The sequence below is a fragment of the Heterodontus francisci genome, chromosome 4 (assembly GCF_036365525.1).
Source record: "Heterodontus francisci isolate sHetFra1 chromosome 4, sHetFra1.hap1, whole genome shotgun sequence".
NCBI lineage: Eukaryota > Metazoa > Chordata > Chondrichthyes > Heterodontiformes > Heterodontidae > Heterodontus > Heterodontus francisci.
Window position 1 is genome coordinate 91,112,879 of NC_090374.1, and position 24,675 is coordinate 91,137,553.

Consider the following 24,675-nt stretch of genomic DNA (forward strand, 5'->3'; position numbering starts at 1 on the left):
AGATTAGAGAGGTGAATATGTGGCTCAAAGACTGGTGCGGTAGATTTGGGTTTCAATTCATGGGGCACTGGCACCGGTACTGGGGACAGTGAGAGCTTGGAGAACTCAGTAGTACAGAGGGATCTGAGTGTCCTGGTACATGAATCACAAAAGGTTAGTATGCAGGTACAGCAAGTGATTAGGAAGGCTAATGGAATGCTGACGTTTATTGCAAAGGGAATCGAATATAAAAGTAGGGAAATGAAAGCAAAATATTGTGAATTCTGGAAATCTGAAATAAATACAGAAAGTGCTGGAAATACTCAGCTGGTCTGGCAGCATCTATGGAGAGTGAAACAGAGTTAACGTTTCAGGTATGTGACTGAAACATAAACTCTGTTTCTCTCTCCACAGATGCTGCCTGACCTGCTGAGTATTTCCAGCATTTTCTGTTTTTATTTATTATAAAAGTAGGGAAGTTTTACTGCAGCTGTACAGGACCTTGGTGAGACTGCATCTGAAGTACTGTGTACAGTTTTGGTCTCCTTATTTGAAAAAGGATATAATTGCATTAGAAGCAGTTCATTCCGAGGATCTTATCTTGTGAAGAAAGGTTGAACAGGCTGTGACGATACCTGTTGGAGTTTAGAAGAATGAGAGGTGATCGTATTGAAACATATAAGATTCTGAGTGGATTTAACAGAATGGATACCTGGAGGATGTTTGCTGTTGTGGGGGAGACTAGAACTAGGGGACACAGTTTAATAATAAAAGGTCTCCCTTTTAAGACGGAGATGAGGACAATTTTTTTTTAAAGGGTCGTTAGCCTGTGGAATTCTCTTACCCAGAAAGCAGTGGAGGCTGGGTTAGATAGATTTTTGATAGACAAGGAAGTTAAGGGTTTTGGAGGGCAGACAAGAAAGTGCAGTTGAGACCACAACCAGATCAGCCATAATCTTATCGAATGGCGGAGCAGGCTCAAAGGGCCGAATAGCCTATGCCTGCTCCTAAGTTCTATGCTCCAGTGCTCAAGGGGAATAGGGTGCTCTTGCCCACTCTATCTGGACCCCTCATAACTTTATACACTTCAATTAGGTATCCCTTTAGCCTCCTCAGTTCCAAAGGAAACAACCCAAGCCTATCCGATCTTTCCTCATAACTGAAATTCTCCAGTGCAAGCAACATCCTCGAAAATCTCCTCTGTACTCTCTCCAGTGCAATCACATCTTTCCTATGGCCTAATTCGTGTTTTATACAGTTCCAGTATAATCTTCCTTGTCTTCCATTCTCTACCTCACATAATAAAGGCAAGTATCCTGTATGCTTTCTTGACCACCTTATCTACCTGTCCAGCCACCTTCCGGGATCTGTGGACATGCACTCCTCCAAGGTCCCTCTGTTCCTCTATACTTCTCAGTATCCTACCATTTATTATGTATTCCCTTGCCTTTGTTAGCCTTTCCCAAATGCATTATCTCACACTTCCCCAGTTTGAACTTCATTTGCCACTGTTCTGCCCACCTGACTAGTTCATTGATATCTTTCTGCAGTCTACAGCTTTCTTCTTCATTATCAACCACATGGCTACTTTTTGTATTATCTGCAAACTTCTTAATCATACCCCCTACATTCAAGTTTAGATCATTAATATATGCCACAACAAGCAAGGGACCTAGTACTGAGCCCTGCAGAACCCCACTGGAAACAGCCTCGCAGTCACAAAAACACCCATTGATCACCACCCTTTGCTTCCTGCCTCTTAGCCAATTTTTGATCCAACTTGTCACTTAATTTCATGCCCAGTCTGCCATGTGGGACCTTATCAAAAGCCTTGCTAAAATCCATATAGACTACTTAAAATGCACTATCCTCATTGACCCTCCTTGTTACCTCCACAAAAAATTTAATCATGTTCGTCAGACACGACATTCCCTTAACAAATCTGTGCTGACTGCCTTTGATTAATCCGTGTCTTTCTAAATAAAAATTTAATCAGTCCCTCAGAATTTTTTCCAATATCTTGCCCCCCACTTTCTGGCCTTTCATTACTTTCTTCCTTTTTAAACAATGGTACAATATTAGTTGTTCTCCAGTCCTCTGGCATGATACCAGTAGCCAGAGAGGATTGGAAAATGGTTTGCGCCTCTGCTATTTCTTCTCTCGCTTTCTTTAACAGTCTAGGATACGTTTCATCTGGGCCTGGGGATTTATCCACTTTCAAAGATGTTAAACCCCTTAGCACTACTTCTCTCACTATGTTAATTTCATCCATCATCCTCCCTGATTGCAATCTCCATATTGCCCATCTCTTTTGTGAAAAAAGACTCAAAAGTATTCATTAAGAAGCATACCAACGTCCTCTACCTCCACACACGTAGGTTACCCTTATGGTCCCTAATAGGCCCTACTCTTTCTTTAGTTATCCTCTTGCTCTTTATGTATTTATAAAAAATCTTTGCCTTTTTCTTTGATCTTACTTCCCCAGATTTTTTCATGCCCTCTTTTTGCTTTCCTAATTTCCTTTTTAATTTCACGTCTACACTTTGTATACTCCTCTAGGTTTTCTGCAGTATTGAGCCCTCGGTATCTGTCATAATATTCCCCTTTTTCTTTATCATCTCTCTTCAGCCCCTTGGCATCCAGGGGACTCTGGATTTGTCAGTCCCACCTTTTTTCTTTAAGGGAACATACTTGCTTTGAACTCTCGCTATCTCTTCCTTGAATGCCTCCCATTGATCTGGCACTGATTTACATTCAAGTAACTGTGTCCAGTCCACTTTAGCCAAATCACATCTCAGTTTAAAAAATTAGCTTTTCCCCAATTGAGAACTTTTATTCCTGGTCTAAGACACACCACATTACACACCAAGTAATAATTGATTAATATTTATCACATCAATAAAAAGAGTAATTAGACAATATGAACTAGACTTGGCTTTCTGTGGTGAGTTTAGTTCCTATCTACCATGCAAATACAGCAACTTCACACCATCCAATGCCTGTCAATGGTGAGGCAGACAACGAGATGCTGTTTTGCAAAGCTGACAACGGATCAGTAGAACTCAGACAACAACATTCGGATTTCTGCACCTAACCATGCATCTGCCCTCACTTGTAGTTGCTGTGCCATTTATGCATAAATAATGGCGAGCACCATTAGCCTCATTGATATTTTGACTGCAAATTCCGGCCCACTGTGAATGGCATGGAGACAGAGACTGTTATTACCTTTAGTGTCACCCAATGAATTTTAAATGATTTATCAGCAACGCTTTAGCTTTATATTGTATTATGACTTATATCCTGTGAAGATTGATTTTGATTTTCAATGTTCAAACTTTCTGTCTCCAATTAGCATGGAGAAGCTCAGTAAGAATAGTGGCATTTGTAAGCTTTTATTTATTTTATTTTCTTTAGAGATACAGCACTGAAACAGGCCCTTCGGCCCACCGAGTCTGTGCTGACCAACAGCCACCCATTTATACTAATCCTACATTAATCCCATATTCCCTACTACATTCCCACCATTCTCCTACCACCTACCTACACTAGGGGCAATTTACAATGGCCAATTTACGTATCACCCTGCAAGTCTTTGGCTGTGGGAGGAAACCAGAGCACCCAGCAGAAACCCACGCAGTCGCAGGGAGAACTTTTTTTTTTTTTAAGAGATACAGCACTGAAACAGGCCCTTCGGCCCACCGAGTCTGTGCCGACCATCATCCACCCATTTATACTAATCCTACACTAATCCCATATTCCTATCACATCCCCACCTGTCCCTATATTTCCCTACCACCTACCTATACTAGTGGCAATTTATAATGGCCAATTTACCTATCAACCTGCAAGTCTTTTGGCTTGTGGGAGGAAACCGGAGCACCCGGAGAAAACCCATGCAGACACAGGGAGAACTTGCAAACTCCGCACAGGCAGTACCCAGAACTGAACCCGGGTCGCTGGAGCTGTGAGGCTACGGTGCTAACCACTGCACCACTGTTTCTTACATGGATCCCTTGGACCCTTATATTGGGAAGGATGACATAATCCTGGAACCATAATTAACTATACTCTTGTGGCACAGCAGGGTTCCAGAACTTATGGGGGCTTAAGAGGGAACTTTAACCACAAAAATTGGGTGGGTTTGGGTCAGTTGGGAGGTTAAAGTGTTAAAAATCTGAATCCTACCCCCCAATCTACCTCCAAACTGCCCACTTCCGGTTTTAACAAAGGCAGAATGTGGGGAGCAGGCAACCAACCTGTTCCCAGGAGGCGGGTTAGTAATTTAAACACTATAATGAGGCCTAAAATTACCCCGTCAAAGCCTCTGACCATCTCCACTGAGGCCTCCGAACCTACAGCCTCTCCCCCCCCACTCATCGATGCTACAGCGTCCCCAACCCCCAGGCCTTCAAACTCCCCCAACTGGGGCCTCGGTTCCCATCAGTAGGGTCCCTAACTCCCCCCACCCCCAATCCTCAAATGTCCGATCTCAGACCTAACCGGGAATCGGAGCATGCCTGCACCCTACCACGCACCCCCCCCCCCCACAATCCCCGCAAACCCTTGGGGTTGGACCTCGCAATTACCCCACCCCCCGTTCACCCTCAAGACCACCCAGCTCGGGGTTCAGGCTTACCTGCTCCTCTGGCCCCCTTCTCCAGCATTCCATACCTGATTGGAAGCCAACCCTAACAAGCATGCTGATGTCTGGGTGGGGAACCTCTCAGTGATGTTACATGCATGTCATGGAGTTAAACCTCCACATCATGAGGGGAGGTCTGGGCTTCTGGGATCCCTACGCGCTACCATAGGTCAAAATGTTCAAACTCCCCCCCCTTAGTGTTGGACCTTGTCATAAACCATACAACCAGATGCTATTTGGGCTAAATTAATCTGTGACAGAAGAATGATATTAGGCTCATTTGCTTCATAGCTTCGTGAGTATATTAAAAACATGCTCTGTGCTCAAATTGGCAAAGAAACTGACTCTAAACTCTCTCGCACAGGTAAAAAATGCAGCTGCCAATGTTCTCAGGGAAACATGGTTAATATATAAAAACACAAAATTAGTTAAAAAGATAGACCATGCAAAAGTGAGGAAGCATCAACGCAAATTCTTGCAAGCCATCCATCAGTAAGTATTACTGCTATCTTTGCCGATGCTTTCGTTTTACAGAACAGGGTAAAATTCCTATCACCATTAATTTTAGTAACAAATAAACAAGTTTAAAATGGCCTGCCATCACTTTATACTTAAGTCAACATTTTGGAAAAATTAGTGAAGGCAGGACGTTTCCCTGCAATTTTTGTGTCATCAGTTCTTAAGAGTGCATGTACAATTTCTTTAAAAAAAGTTTTTTTGTCTTTCAAGTGATTGTTAATATTGTGCTCAAATTTTCAATTATAATTGTCTAATGTCTTTGCACTGTTTCCTGTATTTAAATCTAGATATTTTTTATTATCTAGACTTTTGATAATGCAGAATTAAATATAGGGGGTAATTCTGTGATTGTACACTCCCAGTGGGGAGCCATACTCACGGTGATCATGGGTCAGAAAACTGAATGTTATAGTTCCATCTTCAATGTTTCAGTGAGGATCACAGAATTACCTCTACAACTTTCAGAAACAAAAATTCAAAACATTTCTGTTCAGGTTCCTTTTGTGCAACCAGTAGTAACTAATACTTATCAATATTCTTGCTAATTTGTGAAAAACAATGCATGTGTTTTTAGTTTGTCATATTGGGTTGGTGCTCTGTTCATCCCCCTGTTTAACCCCTTGAATGAAATGGTAGCATTTTTGCCAGGTTTCCAAAAATAATACAAGATTACAATGCTTGGTGTTTCCAGCACTGTAGCATTCTGATGTAATTATGTAATGGCATGATGATCCTATTGTTAGAATTGTGTTCCAAATACTCAAATTTGCATTATTTCATAACATCCATTTGAAAAATTGTGTCATGGAACTGATTTGTTTCACTGAAACCTTTATTTTTTTGAAGGGTTAAACTAAATGAAAGATGTGTGTTTGTATCCCAGTCTGTTCCAGTATGGAAATATGTGTCAAATTGATATTATTTTATGCTTTGTTTTCTCGTGTACCTTATTTTACATTTACTTTTTTTTTGTTTGTCTTTTTTATTTCTACAAAATGAAACTAGAGCTCGAAAGTAAGTTGTTTGTGTTGTATTCCAAAGATTTTTCAAATCTGTATGCATGCAAGAAAGAGATATTATCATTGTGAATCCAATGGTCTGACCACTCCCATGGAAACCTGATCAGAAACCATGATCTCATCTGTGATAAGTGAAATTCATCTGGAATGAAGAAACAGTAAGATGACTGTATTAAAAAGATGAGAGATAAAACTTTGTCCTAATAATGATTTTGTTTTCTTTATTTTGCTCTTGCAGCTAAACTTCCCTGCAAAGAATCTATTATATAAATAAGAAACAATTTTGCAATAAAATAAAATGATATATTAACATCATTTAATAAATTCCATTAACAGCTACAAAGCAATGAATCATCATTCAATACTGTCAGTTACTATTACTTGGTATGATTTGAATTATTGTACCTGAAAGGACTTTGAGTTCTCTGTAAAATTTCTAATTTAAATTTTAAAAAAAAGAAAAATAACATCAAATTGTTAACTGGTATCAAGTTTGGAAAATGCAAGCAGTTTGCTACTGTGATCTGCAGAAAGAATAAACTAGGTACCAATTAATTTTCCTGCTGGGCCAAGAAATTTTACTTGATTCTTATACTATTGATACATATTTCTGTAACCAAATAATAATTATCCGAGGAACTAATGAATAGGTCCAAGGGTAGACTGACCTGATAGCACATCTGTTCTACTCCCCCATTCAAAATTTTGCATAACTTGGAAGAAAATTCACTTTTCCACTCTCTCATAATATTCACTTTGATCTTCAAAACAAGATAGCATCAGAATCCTTGCATTGTTAAGCCATGTTAGAGACTAAACAAAGTTCGATAAAGAATAGAAGACGTTAACAAAATCCTTGTGAAAAAGGCAAGAGAATGCGTTCTATTGCATATTGTCATTGGCCACTGGAAACGACCGCTGTATGTTCAATGAGTTCAGCAGGTAATATTCTGTTGTAAGTTGCTACTTAAAAAAGACAGATTTCCTCTGCTTTGTACCCGGGGTGTTTTCTGGGTATGAAACACAGGAAAGAAGGGTGGAGACCTACAATTCCAGGTTCATATGTACTTCCAGGGCTTTTCACCTGGTCAGACACAGACCTGTAAATGAGAAGGTAATGAGGCAGGAATGGTGTGCCTGTATCTCCCAATGTATTTTTCTGGATCTTCACTGAACAGAGACCAAACATGACAGCACCCTTAGCAACTGAGCGGTACTGCTTGTGCTTATCAGATCTGAGTGATAATAAACTTTCCTCTTCAAACCTTTGATTGTAAGTGTTTCTAAAGGGTCTTCCTATGCTGGGGTATTGTCAGGGCTATTAAGATGACCTGTACCTGGCAATATGAGTGAGTTTGTGTCCCAGGCGGTGGAGTACACTTTGGGTGCATGCTGCTCAATTTGCATTTGGGGAGGAGAAAACTGGCCAAAACTTCCTCTGCAGCCAAGTTGTACTCATTATGTGAGTTGAGAGTATATCAATGCTGCTTTGCACACACCGGGCTGGACTTAGCGCGGCCATCAAGGGTGTGGATGGTACCATGGGGGGGACGGAGAATCACATCGCAACTGTCCGCCCGGAAATTCGGCGTCATGACGTTGTTTCAGGATTTTGTCGGTGACAGGAAAACACAATGGCGGCATTGCTGCGGAACCGCCATGGGAACCGATCTTAAATTGTTGGAATGCCGTTAAAACATGCATTAAAATATAATCAAAAGTGATTTAATGATCGGTGAGTGATTCTGTGAACAGAGGGCAGCAATCACATGCCTCAGGATTCACGATCAGTAAAATCTGGTGGTACTGAGGCAAGAGGGCACATTGCTACAACGTGTAGGCAGCCTTGAGCATTGCTGTATATGGAAAGAGGGGGGGTTGGGAGCCATTGTGGGACTGCGATGCTGCATGCTCTGCACGGAGTTCCAGGGTCCTGGGGCACTGCAAGGGGGTCCAGGTTTCTGGGGGCTTTGCAAGGGTGTCTGGGGTACCAGGGTCTCTGCAGGGGGTCTGGATTCCTGTGGACTCTGCGAGGGGGTCCAGGTTCCTGGGAGCTCTGCAAGGGGGTCCATGGTCCTAGGGCTCTGGAAGGGGGTCCTGGGGACTCTGCAAGGGGGCTAAGTATGGGTTTGGGGGGAGGGGTCAGTATAGGGCTCCTGTCTGATGAATCTGTTAGCTCATACAGCTGGAACAGAGGGTGGGCCATTATCAAGGTTGGGCTCTGAGGTCCATCAGTGACTCAGCTGACAGAATTGTCACATCCTCAGGTGCCAAGGCAGAAGGCCAGACGGGTTAAGCAACGCATGAAGGAGACAAGAGACGATATCATAATGACTCATCTACTGCCATCCTGGTGTCCATTCACAGACAGTGAAATAAAGGCTCACTTTAATGCCTGACCTTTGTCACCTCTGTCCCATTTGTGGTTTCAGTCTTGCGAACGGCTGCAATATGCGCTAGTGAACATGGGAGACCATATGTTAACGCGAGCCCTCATCATGTTGGCATGTTAAATGAGGGCTGTGATCACATTGGCATAGCCCTAAGGGGGAAGGGGGAGGTCAGCAGCTCACAATTAAGGCATAATGGCTTTCAGGCAATGAAGCCTAATGATTTGAACAAAGGATATTTTAATTAATTTCCTCAAAACCTATATGTTACACCCATGAGACCCAAAGAGTGTCTATGTTGTCTTTTTAATCCATTTGCGGGTGCTCCCATGCAGCGTAATCCCTGCGGCGGCAACTGGGCTGGATGCAGGCTGCTGATCAGGCTTCCCCTTGGCCTGTGATGACTTTGACGGGCGTCTTCTGGCTGCCTGAGGCCTGGAAGTCCTCGGCTGCCGGGGAGTTTCCTGGACTGGTGCAGGACTCTCCTCATGTGCCGGGGCTGCTGGAGCTGGGCTCACTGGCGGAGGGGCTGAGGAGCTGGTGTCCACACTCAGCACACCCTGAGAGGAGCCACAGATGTCAGCCTCTTCTCCTCCCTTTGGAGTCTGTCTTGAGCCTTCCTGCTCACCAGGGAAGGACCAGGAGTTGGAGAAGCCTCCGGGTTCCTGTTCCTTCTCTCGCCACTGCTGCATTGAGCTCATGGCCAAGGCGGTGGTGTGCAGGTCTACGCGCATCTGTGGAATCTGGCTGTCCATGAGGGGTGCCAATCTCTCGATGGAGGGAGTCAGGAAGCCACGCCCTCATAGGCCTGAGACATGGCAGCAGTTATGGCATGGATGGACTCCTCCATCATCCACTCATGGCTGTGCATTGCCTCTGGCATCCCTGGCAGATGTTGCCTTACCTCCCTCTGCAACTCCAGCATACCCTGCGCTGTCGACATCCGAGGCTCGTCGTCATCCCAGGGCTCAGTATGGGCCTGGCCACCCACAGTCCTCTGACTGTCAGAGACCTCGGCTGTCTCAGCCTCAGCCAGCTGCACAGGCGTGTGTGTGATGCCCTCACCAGCTGTGACCTTGATTCTAATGCCAAGCGGGTACCCACTGAGGTGAAAGTATCTGCGCTGGTGGAGGGTGCAGGAGACTCATGGGATAGTGCATCCTCTGAGTGGTCCTCCTCCTCAGAGGTGGTCACTCACCGTCTGTGGCTGTAGACCTCGGGGAATAGCAACCTTCATGAGAGAACACAAACAGGTGTGGGTTAGACTGTGCAGATCTCCTGTACTAACCATCTGTAATGTGGGTCTCCAACATTAATGCACATGCCGACAGGAATCAATCCTCACTCTCTTGTGCAGAGACTGCAATCTCCCCGTCCAAGATACCACAGCCGCCCTGGGTGCCCACCAGCTTCAATGCCTCTTCCTCAGCGGAGGTGAGTGGACACAGATCTGGGAGCCCTCTGCCAGTCCATGCCATCTCTCTGCTGTAATGGACCCTCTTGTTCTGTAAGAGGAAGGATGGGGCTAGTAGAGAATGGCAGAGAGATCAACATGACAGTTCTGCTCATGTCAGCATCTTATCCCCTACTGAGGGATATGATTTATCTCATGCTGACACTCGCTGTTAGAGGAGTTACTAGGGCTAAGCTATGAAGGAAGGTGACCTGTGGCCAAGAGGCAGCCATGTATCTATCATAGCCCCAGCCAATGCTGCAGCAGTGCTACCCCCCCCATGTCGCACACCTTCCTGCCTAGTCACATGCAATCCTCAAAAAGGCAATTGGTGTGGAGCACTCACCTTGGCAGAATGCAAAATGTTGTTGACCCTCTTCATGCACTGGATCCAGTTACATTGGATGACCCCAAGGCTGCTGACCTCTGTGATCTCCACCTTGCTTGGTCAGGTGGGATGATCTTTTCTTGCTATTGCTGGGGAAGAGAACCTCCTGCCTTTCCCTTGCAGCCTGGCTGAGTTTTAGGCTGCACAAAGCTGCAAATGACTCAAAGGCAAGTGTGAATGCAGGGCTGGCAGGCCTTTAAATATGGTGCCAGCACCTGCTCCGGAGACATCTGAAGCCGTAATCAATGACTCACCTCCCATCCCAGGCACATGATTGGGGGGACCCACACCTCCCCTACACAAAATGGCTGCCCGCCATGTAATCGCAGTGGATTGGCCACCCATGCAATGAACAGGAACGATGCCCTTTTCTGGGCCCCCTGCTGGTCATTAAATTCAGCCCACCAGTTGCAGAATTTACCTCTCTTAGTAGGTGACTTTCTGTTACCACTAATGTTTCTGAGACGTTAAAGTGAGTAACCTTCTATGGGCAGAGATTAGCAGTTTCACGGTGTAAGAATTTGGATTACAGTTGTGCTCTGAAAATAGGAATTAAGTTCATAATGGGAGTCGGGCATCCAGAGAAAAATTGTATTGCTAACCATTTAATGGCATTCTTCACATAATATATATTGGGATAAACTTAACCCAGCAGCCAACTAATAATTTTTGTTTCTTTCCTGTGTGTATATAAAAAGAAAGGTAAAAAAGACCATGAGACCCATCAAGCCTGCCCCATCTAATCTATAGAGCAGCCTTACATACTGCTCAACCATCCCTAAGTACGAGTTTTCTCCTGAGTGGCAAAAAACAAAGACAAAGAATAGAATAGTTCAAGAAAAATTCCAAGAAATTACTCTCCAGCTCTTTAAGGCAATCAAGGAAGCTTCGAGAGGATGCTGTTATTCATGGCTAATGACAGTCACAGTCAGCCAGTAGCTTATCCCCTTATAACTGGAGATGTCTTCTCTTTTAAAGGATTATATTAATTCCATACTCAAAGAATTCATTATATTTTGAGATGAGGAGCAGAACAATTGCAAGGTTCAGACAAACAGGTGAAGTTTCCTTAGTGAAAAACTATATCTGAGGGAGAAGGTGCAAACTGTGTGATCTTCACCTCATGCACCCATGCTGCTCTTCACATCCAATGGAATATTTGTAGTGGTGCCCTGTTCTACTCCCCTCACTGCTTCTAGTAACAGTGCTACTGATAGAAATTTGGCTCGACTAGCAGATAATTTTTAACGTTCTTCAGAGGGAATGGTGATGGAATCATCAGCAATCCCTAATTGTACAGTATCAGGGCAAGGAGTGCCACAAACTGTGACTATGAAGTACCAGTGCCTTTGGATGTTGCACCCCTCTCATTGACAGGCTACTGACTTGAGGTCCCCTACTTTGACCATGACATGACAGTCAAGACCTATTGTCACAGTGGACTGAATTTTCCTGAGTGGGCTGTGATCCTGACGTCAGCCTCAATTCCGGGTTGGGACCCTGGATGTGGTGGGACCTCCAAAGCGATCTTCCTGAAGGAAGCCAATTAAGAAGCCACCTCTTGGCTCCGTCCAATTAGGGACAGTGACCAGGTTCCTGTGTCAGGAGGGCCATTCAGCACAGCCATCGGGCTGCTAGTTGCCCTTACAATGTTGGCACTGCTGAAGGACCAGCAGAAGGAGTGACAATATCATCATGGAGGTGCCATCAGTAGGAGCGCAGCAGCTACCATTGCAGCAAGAGCAACATTAGTGGAGCCATCAGTCTCCATGAAGTGGCTGCAATGGCATGTCCTCTGCTTGGGGAGACCTGAGCATGACGATTTAATGCTGGCAACTTAATAAAAGGCCTCACATGGTTTGTGGCTTTGACCTCCCACTGTGAAGTCACCTCTGCTTCTGACAGCAAGGGACACAGGGGACCTGTGCACCATCAAACCTGTGCACCTGTGAACCAATTCCACAATAAGAGCTAATTGTCCTATAACTACCCTAATTATCTACCCAGTACTGCTGGGCAGGTAGCTGTCAGTGCTGGGATCCTGCCTCCAGGAAAAGCACATGGAGGCAGGAACATGGCACAGAGCTGGACCGATGTGAGTCAATTGTTATTTTCCTCACCCACCCTCTGCCTCCAAAGCTGCCTTCGCGGGGATGGGAAAATTCAGTCCGGAGTGGCCTTGATGCAATCATCAAGTGTATGAAGACTGGCTGATCAAATAGGTTTAGAAGACTAAATGTTTTGCTCCATTCTTCTCTCAGCATTCCAGATTACCAGCCATCTATTCACAACAGCATCTAGCTGTTTCTTAGCCTAATCCAGTATTGTTGGTCTTTGCCATGAAAGATCCTTCACCTAAAGCCTGTGTGACTTTTACAGGTAATAATTTGCATATCATGAGGTATTGAGGTTATTCAACAAATAACACCGAGGTAATGGTGGGAAAGGTTGTGTGCCGATCAAAATATGCCTGTAGCTCTCTTGGACACTATGCCATCTAGTGAAATGCAGAAATTGGTGAAGAGAGAGTTTTTATTTGGTACTGATTTTCTGTCAAAGTCTAAGAATCATCCAGCTGATTTTAAATTGTTTGTTCCAGTGGACTCCTTAGAACCAGTATACTTCATACTGGAAACTTTGACATCAACTATACAACATCTCATTGTCTGTTATCACTTGTTTTATAGATTATTCTGACTCCCTCAGTGCCAGCACCTTAATTGAAGCAACTATTGCTAATTGCTGGGATGGGCACAAATCTCTCAGAATGTTTAAGTGAGGATGGGTTATTAATGATTCTTTTTCTGCTGTTCTGATTATAGCTTTATTTGGGTGCACTGATAACTTTAGCTGTTGTCAGCTGTGGATGGATTCATGCACATAGTTGTGACATAAGGAATTGATATTTACATTCAGGCCAGGATTTCACGTTGGGCGGACGGGAGCCAGCCACCGACTGAAAAGTCGGTGGCAAACCCACTTCCACCTCGCCTGGGATCCGACCTCCATTTTACGGGTCCCCAGGCTTTAATTGTCCTGAGGTGTAACTTCTACCTACTTGAGGGAGGACATCCCGCCTCATTGAGCTACTGGCCAATCAGTGGGCTGGCAGCTCATAGTCCCAGCAGCACCACCGGGAGCAGTGGCCACTGCTGGGACTGCAGCCCAGCCCAAGTCATGGAGCCAGGAGTCCAGGAAGTTTTAGTTGCCTCGCCGGGGGTAATCGGTCAGGCCCCGGCGAGGCAAGGGTGTTCGGATGGGGGGAAGGGGGCGTGTTGGGTGTTGGGGGTGGTTGGGTAGCAGGGGCGGCCCTCCATTGGGTACCCTGTGCCCGATTATTAGGGCCCACCCCTGGGACGGTCGGCAGCTGCCTGGTATTTCCAGGCAGCTTTTCTGGGTCCTCAGCCACCCGCTTGTCACGTGTAAAATCCATGTGGAGGCGGGCAAAGGCACTTAAGTGGCCGTTAAGTGGCCACTTAAGGGCCTAAATTGGCCTGGGGCAGGAGGTCCATTTCTCACCCCCACCGCCCTACGTAAAGTGGCGGCAGAGACAGGATCTGGTCGGGAAGGCCTACCACTCCATTTAACGCCACTCCCCTGCTCGCTGGGGTGGCGTTCAATTCCGGCCCCAGGATCTGAACTAGGGTGGGTTATGAAACTATAGGATTGATTTTAACCCTGCCACCCTGGTGAGAAAAGTGTGGGCGGGTGTTTAATATTACATTTGGGAATTTCCCCCACCATTCCCAAACAGTTTACAGTGGTTGATATTTTAATTGGCATCTTTTGGGTTTTGAGAAAGGCACCTGCCCCAGAGAAGTGGGCCTATTAAATGGCAAAGTCACAGTCTTATGATGTCATTCAGACCGGCACACAATTTTATCTCTGGGGTTAACAAAGTCCCGGACCCACTAGCTTTGCGGCCTGAATAAAACCAGTTAGATTTTTGAGAAAAAATTAAGTTCTTTATGTGTCGGGAGGAGCAGGAGTGCTGTTCCTGACCTGACAAACATACCTTTGACTTCCCCTACTTCGGTTGACCTCAATTGCTCCTGACTTCCAATCCTTCTTAACTCACGATGCGGAGGACCTTTTCCCCTGGTCCTTGGCAGCTGTCTGCCGTTGGAAAATGATCACTCCTGCCATTCCTGTTGAATTGGGGCAAGAGTCAGTATTTGGGGATGCACATGAGGCCCTAGAGTTAATAATTCCCAGGCCTCTTGCTCTGGGAAACCAGATGGATAACCTCCCACTTCAGCCCCAGCAGTCCCCCATTCTCACTCTCCATTAATTTCAGCCCATATAATGCTATCGAAGAAAATGTGATAGTGATAGTGGCAACACCTGCTAAATACTCAGTATGCAAAATTTATTATTGAATGAAAAGTATTGTATTGCATCTCTGGATGTTGGTTGGTCATTTATTGGGCATAATGAACATAAATGAAATCAATTAGAGATGATCTTGGCCTAGATTAAGTATCGTAGCTCATAATTGGGCATAAAATGCCTAAGTATAAAGTACCTAATGGGCATGGCTATACAGAACTGATCCTTCTGTTATTCTCAAGCTAGTGCCTATGTTCCTTTGCCATTAACAGAATTGATGATAAAAAACGAGTTTAATCTCTGTGCAGCGACTGAAAAATGTAATTTATAATACAAACAAAAGAACCATGTCAGCAAAATGTAGGTGCTATATCTTGACCTATCCTCAGTTTCTATAAGAGTTAAGGACCCTTTTATATTGGTGTGAGTGGGATTGCCAGTCTCAGAGTCAACAGCAATCACATATAAATCTATCGGATTCAATAAATACGGCTACTGGAAAGGCTCACATTTATTGGATCTTACTGGTGGCTGAATTTAGCATGTCTGACAAGCTAACATTAGGGTTGCTGCCCCAGCACAAACACTCCACTCACTCCAATATAAAACAATTTTAGATGAAAGGATCTAAACTAGTACTATTGAGAGGGAGGAATAACCAAAGTAAAACAATGGAAATTAATGACAGCAATAGTGGAAAGATCACATAATTGAGTGTTTTGAGGGGTAGGCCAAACTTTATTATATATGTGCATAGAGTTTTCTGGATAAAGTTTGGGCCACAAAATTCAGCTCTGTAATGCTGCAGGCGCTGGCATAATGAAAATCCAAAACTCAAGCAGTGTTGGCCAGAATGCTTCAGGCCACTTCCAGCAAGGCACACCCTGACTGTGAGGGTGCTGGTATGGGCATGCCATGCGTGTGCTGGAAGCATGCTGATTGGGCTGATAGTGATGTCCAATAGCCTCTTACGCTAACTTCTCCGATCTCCACCACAGCCTGGAGCAGTGTCTGAGGCGCCTGCATTTTACCAAGGAGGTGGTGATTTAACTGTGCCACCTCCTACAACCCATCTTGCATGGCAGGAGCGCCACTGTCAGTGGCCATCAAGATCAGCATCGCCCTAAACTTCTAAGCCAGTGGATCCTTTCAGGTGGGAACAGCCGACAGGAGAAGCATCTCACAGTTCGCCATCCATCACTACATCAGCAATGTGACAGAGGCCCTATATAGAAGGAGAAGGGACTTCATTGTCTTGTCACTGACCAAAGAGAAGCAGAAGGAGAGAGCAGGAGACTTTCTTCATGATGCCAGGTGCAATCCACTACCAACAGATGGCTCTGCAGGCCCCACATGTTAATGGGGTGATGTTCTGCAACTGCAAATGTCCAGTTTATGTGCGACCATGCCCAGAAGATATTTACAGTGATTGCCTGCTATCCTGGCAGTGCCACGATGCATTCATCCTGCCAGTCGACCGTACCTGATATCTTCAGCCCACCACGAAGAACTAGAGGCTGGCTGCTTGGTGAGAAAGGATACCTACTGTACACCTGACTAATGACTCCCTTCTGCCACCCAACCAGGTGAGGACAACGCTCCTACAATCGGAGCCATGCAGCAGCCAGGAACATTGTGGAGCAAACCATCATTGTACTAAAACTATGGCTCTGCTGCCTGGGCCGTTCAGGGGAAGTTCTCCAGCACTCATTGGAGCATGTCTCCAAGTTTGGTTTGTTTGCTGTGTCTTCCACAACCTTGCTATCGTGAGGGTGCAACCCTTGCCACTAAGCCTTTGGAAACCACCTTGGGAGGAGGAGGCATCCTGGACCCTTTCATTCTGGATGGGCTCTTCATGAGCAGATACTCAGATTTTGGTTCCCCTGAGATGCAATCCATGCATCATAATTCCTGCCCAATTCCCTACCTATCAATCCATCTGCTACGGACCATCACAGCATCATCCTGGCCAAAATCCCAAAATTAAAAACCACCATCAAAAAACCATTCCATAACAACGTTATCCAACAACACTTCCAATACAAAATGCAAAATACATGCTTAATTGCCCACCTCCGGGAAGATCTCCCAGGTGGGCGCCCTGACAGTAAGAGTGGGGTCGGGACCTGAAAATAGGCCAGACTCTCTCTAAAAGCATCAGATTCCAAATGATGAGAGAGACATAGAGGTTTAGTCATGAACCAGTGTCCAATTGAAGAGGCAATAACAGCAGTTTTGAAGAAGGTGGGGACAATGATGGATAAACGAAACAGGTTGCTGATGTTGGAAAACATGTAGGTGAGGAGATGAGTTGGGCAGACAGGAGCTTTGAAGGGAGAGGATCAGTGTATTTTGTTTTTGTATTGTCTATATTTCAGAATGTAAAAAAGTTTGCAAAGATACATTTAGTACTCAGTGAGAGTGAGCATGTAGCTGTTTCTTAAGCTACTGGTGACCCAGTCATTTCTGAGTTCTGGCTCACTTGCATCATTATTGTTGACATGTATAAAATAATTACCGCTGGTGTCGGACATGTGCTATATCTCTGTGATTACTAAATTCCACCCCCCCCTTCCACCCCCCCTTCCCCTTCCCAGCTCCACTCTCTCAGCTCACCACCGCCCCCCCCCGCAACCCCCTCCCCCCTCAAAACCCCTTCCCAGCCCCCCCCCGCACCATCTTCCCCCTGCACCATCTTCCCCTGCCACCCCCCCACCCCCTTAAAGCCCCCTTCCCAGCTCCCCCTCGCACCCTTTTCCCTCCACCCCTCCCCCTCGCACCCCCTCCTCCCACCGGCATCCTCCTACACCTGTGTAGGGGCCCTAACAACCCCACTGCCTTGTGGGCGTCTCGGGAGAGACTAAGGCTAAGGGAGTAAACCCTAACAGAAAATCTGGAGCGGAACCCCGTAAGCGGTCATGTGTCACCCTTGGCATGTTTCCGGCAGTTCCTGCAGCCATACCGGTGCCAAGCATCGTGCTCTGCACTCCTTTGGACCCCACCAGAAAGGCCAAGAGGGGGGTTTTGATGCTTGGGCAACTCTCAACCTCCATACATTCACCCAGGCATGCGCCATGGAGAGGTCACTCCATAGTCGCCTCACAGCGACTGAAACAACACGGAAGGCATCAGTTACGGGTCCAGCTCAATTGGCATAAGAGATTGGGCGCCACGGGTTGCCTTTGTCGGTGGGAGAGGTCATTGCACCTCACTGGACAGCTACCGCCCGCCTCAAACCGGGCAGCCACTGGTCAATAAGGTTCTGTCCCACCACAGTCCACCTGCTTCAATGGGTGCTTGGAGCTCAGGGTCATTGCACGAAAAGTGGACTGCAACACCGCACCAAACAACATGAAAAAAGGAAAGAAGGTACCAACCCTTCGCTTTGCAAGCTGGAACGTCAGAACTATGTGTCCTGACCTGTCGGAAGACCTTACACAAATCAACCATTCTCGGAAGACCGCCATCATTAACAACGAGCTCAGTAGACTCAATGTAGACATTGCAGCACTTCAGGAGACACGCCTCCCCGCGAGTGGATCTCTAGCAGAGCAAGACTACATCTTCTTCTGGCAGGGCAGGGACCCTGAAGAACCAAGACAGCATAGAGTGAGCTTCGCCATCAGAAGCTCCTTGCTCAGCATGATAGAGCCTCCCTCAAATGGCTCGGAACGCATACTGTCCATCCGACTGCTCACCACCCCTGGTCCAGTACAGCTACTCAGCATCTATGCTCCAACACTCTGCTCCGCACATGAAGCTAAAGACCAGTTCTACGAGGAACTCCATAATATCATTAGTAGCATCCCCAAAACCGAACACCTGTTCCTGCTGGGGGACTTTAATGCCAGGGTTGGGGCCGACCATGACTCATGGCCCTCCTCCCTTGGGCGCTATGGCGTTGGAAGGATGAATGAGAATGGACAGAGACTGCTTGAGTTGTGTACTTATCATAACCTCTGCATCACCAACTCGTTCTTTCACACTAAACCATGTCACCAGGTTTCATTGAGGCACCCAAGATCGCATCGTTGGCAACAGCTAGACCTCATCGTCACAAGGCGAGCCTCCTTAAACAGTGTTCAAATCACACGCAGCTTCCACAGTGCGGACTGCGACACTGACCACTCCCTGGTGTGCAGCAAGGTTAGACTCAGACCAAAGAAGTTGCATCATTCCGAGCAGAAGGGCCACCTGCGCATCAACACGAGCAGAATTTCTCATCTGCAGCTGTTAGAAAAATTTCTAAATTCACTTGTAACAGCTCTTCAAAACACTCCCACAGGGGATGCTGAGACCAAGTGGGCCCACATCAGAGACGCCATCTATGAGTCAGCTTTGACCACCTATGGCAAACGTGCGAAGAGAAATGCAGACTGGTTTCAATCTCATATTGAAGAGCTGGAACCTGTCATAGCCGCTAAGCGCATTGCACGGTTGAACGACAAGAAAGCCCCCAGCGAGTTAACATCCGTAGCACTTAAAGCAGCCAGAAGCACTGCACAAAGAACAGCCAGGCACTGCGCAAATGACTACTGGCAACACCTATGCAGTCATATTAAGCTGGCCTCCGGCACCGGAAACATCAGAGGAACGTATGATGGCATTAACAGAGCTTTTGGGCCAACCATCAAGAAGATCGCCCCCCTCAAATCTAAATCAGGGTCATAATCACTGACCAACGCAAGCAAATGGACCGCTGGGTTGAGCACTACCTAGAACTGTACTCCAGGGAGAATATTGTCATTGAGACTGCCCTAAATGCAGCCCAGCCTCTACCAGTCATGGATGAGCTGGACGCACAGCCGACAAAATCGGAACTGAGTGATGCCATTGATTCTCTAGCCAGCAGAAAAGCCCCTGGGAAGGACAGCATTACCCCTGAAATAATCATGAGTGCCAAGCCTGCTATACTCTCAGCACTACATGAACTGCTTTGCCTGTGCTGGGACGAGGGAGCAGTACCTCAGGACATGCGCGATGCCAATATCATCACCCTCTATAAAAACAAAGGTGACCACGGACTGCAACAACTACCATGGAATCTCCCTGCTCAGCATAGTGGGGAAAGTCTTTGCTCGAGTCGCTTTAAACAGGCTCCAGAAGCTGGCCGAGTGCGTCTACCCTGAGGCACAGTGTGGCTTTCATGCAGAGAGATCGACCGTTGACATGCTGTTCTCCCTTCGTCAGCTACAGGAGAAATGCCGCAAACAACAGATGCCCCTCTACATTGCTTTCATTGATCTCACCAAAGCCTTTGACCTCGTCAGCAGACGTGCTCTCTTCAGACTACGAGATAAGATTGGATGTCCACCAAAGCTACTAAGTATCATCACCTCATTCCATGACAATATGAAAGGCACAATTCAACATAGCGGCACCTCATCAGACCCCTTTCCTATCCTGAGTGGCGTGAAACAGGGCTGTGTTCTCGCACCCACACTTTTTGGGATTTTCTTCTCCCTGCTGCTTTCACATGCGTTCAAGTCTTCAGAAGAAGGAATTTTCCTCCACGCAAGATCAGGGGGCAGGTTTTTCAACCTTGCCCGTCTAAGAGTGAAGTCCAAAGTACGGAAAGTCCTCATCAGGGAACTCCTCTTTGCTGACGATGCTGCTTTAACATCTCACACTGAAGAGTGTCTGCAGAGTCTCATCGACGGGTTTGCGGCTGCCTGCAACGAATTTGGCCTAACCATCAGCCTCAAGAAAGCGAACATCATGGGACAGGACATCAGAAATGCTCCATCCATCAATATTGGCGACCACACTCTGGAAGTGGTTCAAGAGTTCACCTACCTAGGCTCAACTATCACCAGTAACCTGTCTCTAAATGCAGAAATCAACAAGCGCATGGGAAAGGCTTCCACTGCTATGTCCATACTGGCCAAGAGAGTGTGGGAAAATGGCGCACTGACACGGAACACAAAAGTCCGAGTGTATCAAGCCTGTGTCCTCAGTACCTTGCTCTTTGGCAGCGAGGCCTGGACAACGTATGTCAGCCAAGAGCGACGTCTCAATTCATTCCATCTCGCTGCCTCCGGAGAATACTTGGCATCAGGTGGCAGGACCGTATCTCCAACACAGAAGTCCTCGAGGCGGCCAACATCCCCAGCTTATACACACTACTGAGTCAGCGGTGCTTGAGATGGCTTGGCCATGTGAGCCGCATGGAAGATGGCAGGATCCCCAAAGACACATTGTACAGCGAGTTCGCCACTGATATCAGACCCACCGGCCGTCCATGTCTCCGCTTTAAAGACGTCTGCAAACGCGACATGAAGTCCTGTGACATTGATCACAAGTCGTGGGAGTCAGTTGCCAGCATTCGCCAGAGCTGGTGGGCAGCCATAAAGGCGGGGCTAAAGTGTGGCAAGTCGAAGAGACTTAGCAGTTGGCAGGAAAAAAGACAGAAGCGCAAGAGGAGAGCCAACTGTGTAACAGCCCCGACAAACAAATTTTTCTGCAGCACCTGTGGAAGAGCCTGTCACTCTAGAATTGGCCTTTATAGCCACTCCAGGCGCTGCTTCACACACGACTGACCACCTCCAGGCGCTTACCCATTGTCTCTCGAGATAAGGAGGCCAAAGAAGAAGACTAAATTCCAGCATTCAGCACTTCTGCTTCTGAAACAGATATCGTGAGAATAAAATGAATGTGCTGACAAAACATGCTGGCAAAAAATGCATTTTAGAATTAGCAGTCACAGATGGCATTTCATTACGTATGTTTTTTAGTCATCAATGCACTATTAAGGCAGTACAGTTACAACACTGGCATCACGGAAATTACCCAGGTATGTCCTATCTGCAAAAAGCAGTACAAATCCAATCCTGCACGTTACTGCTTCATCAGTCCACTCTCAATCATCAGCAAAGGGATGGAAAGTGTCATTGAGAGTGCTTTCAAATGGCACTTACTCACCAATAATCTGTTCACTGATCCTCAGTTTGGATTCCGCCAGGACCACTTGGCTCCAGATCTCATTACAGCCTCGGTCCAGGCATGGACAAAAGAGCTGAATTCCAAAGGTGAGGTGAGAGTGACTGTCTTTGACATCAAGGCAGCATTTGACTGAGTGTAACATCAAGGAGCTCTCGTAAAATTGAACATCCTGGGGATTACCATTGACCAGAAACTCAACTACATCAGCCAAATAAATACCGCGGCTACAAGAGCAGGTCAGAGACTCGGATTTCTGCGACGAGTAACTCACCTCCTGACTACCTGAAGTCTGTCCACCATCTGCAAGGCACAAGTCAGGAGTGTGATGGAATACTCCCTACTTGTTGGGATGAATGCAGCTCAAACACCACTCGAACCTCTACACCATCCAGGACAAAGCAGTCTGCTTGATTGGCATCTCATCTATCTCCTTAAACATTCACTCCCTCCACCACTGATGTACAGTGGCAGCAGCAGTGTACCATCTACAAGATGTACTGCAACAACTTGCCAAAGCTCCTTCGACAGCATCTTTCAAACCCACAACCTCTACCACCCAGAAGAACAAAGGCAGCAAGCACATGGGAACACCACCCAAGTCACATAGCATCCTAACTTGGAAATATATCGCTGTTCCTTCACTGTTGTAGGGTTAAAATCCTGGAACTCCCTCCCTAACCACAGTGTTCAAAAAGGTGGCTTCTCAAGGGCAATTAGGGATGGGTAACATGCTGGCTTTGCCAGTGATGCCTTCAACCCATGAACGAATAACTAAAAAAGAGTTTATATTGGAACCCTCAAGCTTATCCACTCCAATTATTTTAAGGGATTCTAACAGCTAAACAAAATGCAAGAAAACAAAAGTTTTATCTTAATCTAAATGAATGAGTTTTGAGTAGATACCTAATGTTTCAGGGTACAAGGGCTTTTGAATAGATTGATTCTTACCTCTGAGATGAATTGAATTTCCTGTAGAAAGTGCAGTATGACATTCAAAAACTTACCTAAAATATTCGATTTATGAGAAAAATCAAACTTTGCAAAGAATTATCAGACTACATTAATTAAAATAGTTGTAATATTTCAGATATGAGATTATAACTTAATATCTGCTTCTAAACTAAAATAATTTACTGTCGTTTAGTTTCCTGTAATTACTGTCTTCATATAAAGAAGTAGTTAACTTAAAAGCAAGCGTCAATTTCTCATGTCCCAGTACAATACGACAATTAACAAGCACAGCTTCGAAATATGGATTCCAAGAAATATTCAACTGAAGAAGTAATTCTTCAAAATTATTCTACATTGGCAAAACTAATACAATAAATTTCATTAGATTACATCAATTCATTTATAAATTTAAAAAGTACACTGACGTGAGGTACACATAATTAATTTAAATGAGGAGGATGCTGTTCTAAAACAGGTTATGACCCTCTTTAGCTGCAAGATGTTTAAAATACTTCCTTTTTGATAGGAATCTCACTTATCACTGAGTTATATTGGATATAAACTTCCCTTAATCCAATCCATTTTGGAGGGCTGGTATCAGGCCACACAGACATAGGAATACTTCATATATTCTGAAAGAAAGCAAAATTTAACTCAATAAACAATTAAAAACTTTAAGAATTCAGACATAATAGATGTAATGCTTTCTTATTAAGATGATCATTTCAAAAGATTTAGTCATGACTATGTAATTCAATTAATTTTATAATTGTATGTCCTTTTCCATTGATAATGTCCTGAGTAGAACATTAAGCCTTGTACTCTGCCTGGTCATTTAGAGGCAACAATTTTTAAATTGAAGGAAGCAACAGCATTTTGGCAATGAAACTTTAGGTTCATGATTTTGAGTTTCACAGCAATGAATTTAATCAGGAACGTAATCAACTCTCAAAATTCAAGCAAGTACGGGAAAGGTTAGTCTTGGGAATATATTAAATACAGCAATTTCTAGGAGTCCTAAATGCAGTGAGTTTGGGTATTGCCAACCCAGTTTCCAATATTTCAGATTAGCAATTTGCTTCCAGAGCCCAGAGGAAAAGTATGTGAAAAGTAACTAATTGTATCATAATTGTATAATGGGCATCTTCTGAATCTGGGTTAAAATAGATTTAGGGTATTAGAAGGTAACATATGGGTTGTGTTAAGAGTACTTGGTTCAGTGTGGGAAATGCTTCTTTCCTTGTATAGCTGTTCTTCAGCTTAGAGTCATAGAGAGATACAGCACTGAAACAGGCCCTTTGACCCACCAAGTCTGTGCTGACCAACAACCACCCATTTATACTAACCCTACATTAATCCCATATTCCCTACCACATCCCCGCAATTCTCCTACCACCTATCTGCATTAGGGACAATTTACCTATCAACGTGCAAGTCTTTGGCTGTGGGAGGAAACTGGAGCACCCGGCAGAAACCCACATGGTCACAGGGAGAATTTGCAAACTCCACACAGGCAGGACCCAGAACTGAGCCCGGGTCGCTGGAGCTGTGAGGCTGCAGTGCTAACCACTGCGCAACTGTGCCGCCCAACTTGTTAAGCACATTTACAAAGTATTGGTAATCTAAATTTCTTTTACATGTGTGTGTGTATATATTCCAATAAATTTTCTATGAAGTAACAAACCATAGTTTGGATTTCCCTAGGATTCCAGTTAAATCATCTGTAAAATATTCTATTTCAAGAAAAAGGGCATCAGGCTGTGATTGAAATTGTGCTGAACTTTGGGGATAGTCTGACATTGATCTATTCCATCCTATGTCTTTTGGTCATGATACTTAGGCTTTTAATGAATGCCTAAGCTTTGGTCTTACATTTTTATTATTACTTTATTTCATCTGAAGCTATGGCTAATATAATGTAAAATGCATACATTTCTCTCTGCTACCAACTTTTTCCATGTCAAGGAAGCATGCTTCTCATTTACCAGACAGATGAGTGGTTTTGAACTTTTAAAAGTAAGAAAATCATTGTTCATGAAGGTGGTTTGCTCTGGTGAATT

At 45.2% G+C, this 24,675-nt stretch overlaps 1 protein-coding gene across 4 annotated transcripts in view; it reads left to right on the forward strand.

The window, feature by feature from the left end:
- Positions 1 to 24,675, forward strand: part of LOC137369137 (small conductance calcium-activated potassium channel protein 2-like) — a 151,797-nt gene that overhangs the window by 112,324 nt on the left and 14,798 nt on the right. For all 4 annotated transcript variants that reach the window (XM_068029857.1, XM_068029856.1, XM_068029858.1 and 1 more), the window contains exon 6: positions 4,989 to 5,116. In XM_068029857.1, the coding sequence (XP_067885958.1) occupies positions 4,989 to 5,116 (128 nt within the window). The remainder of the gene's footprint in view (positions 1 to 4,988; positions 5,117 to 24,675) is intronic.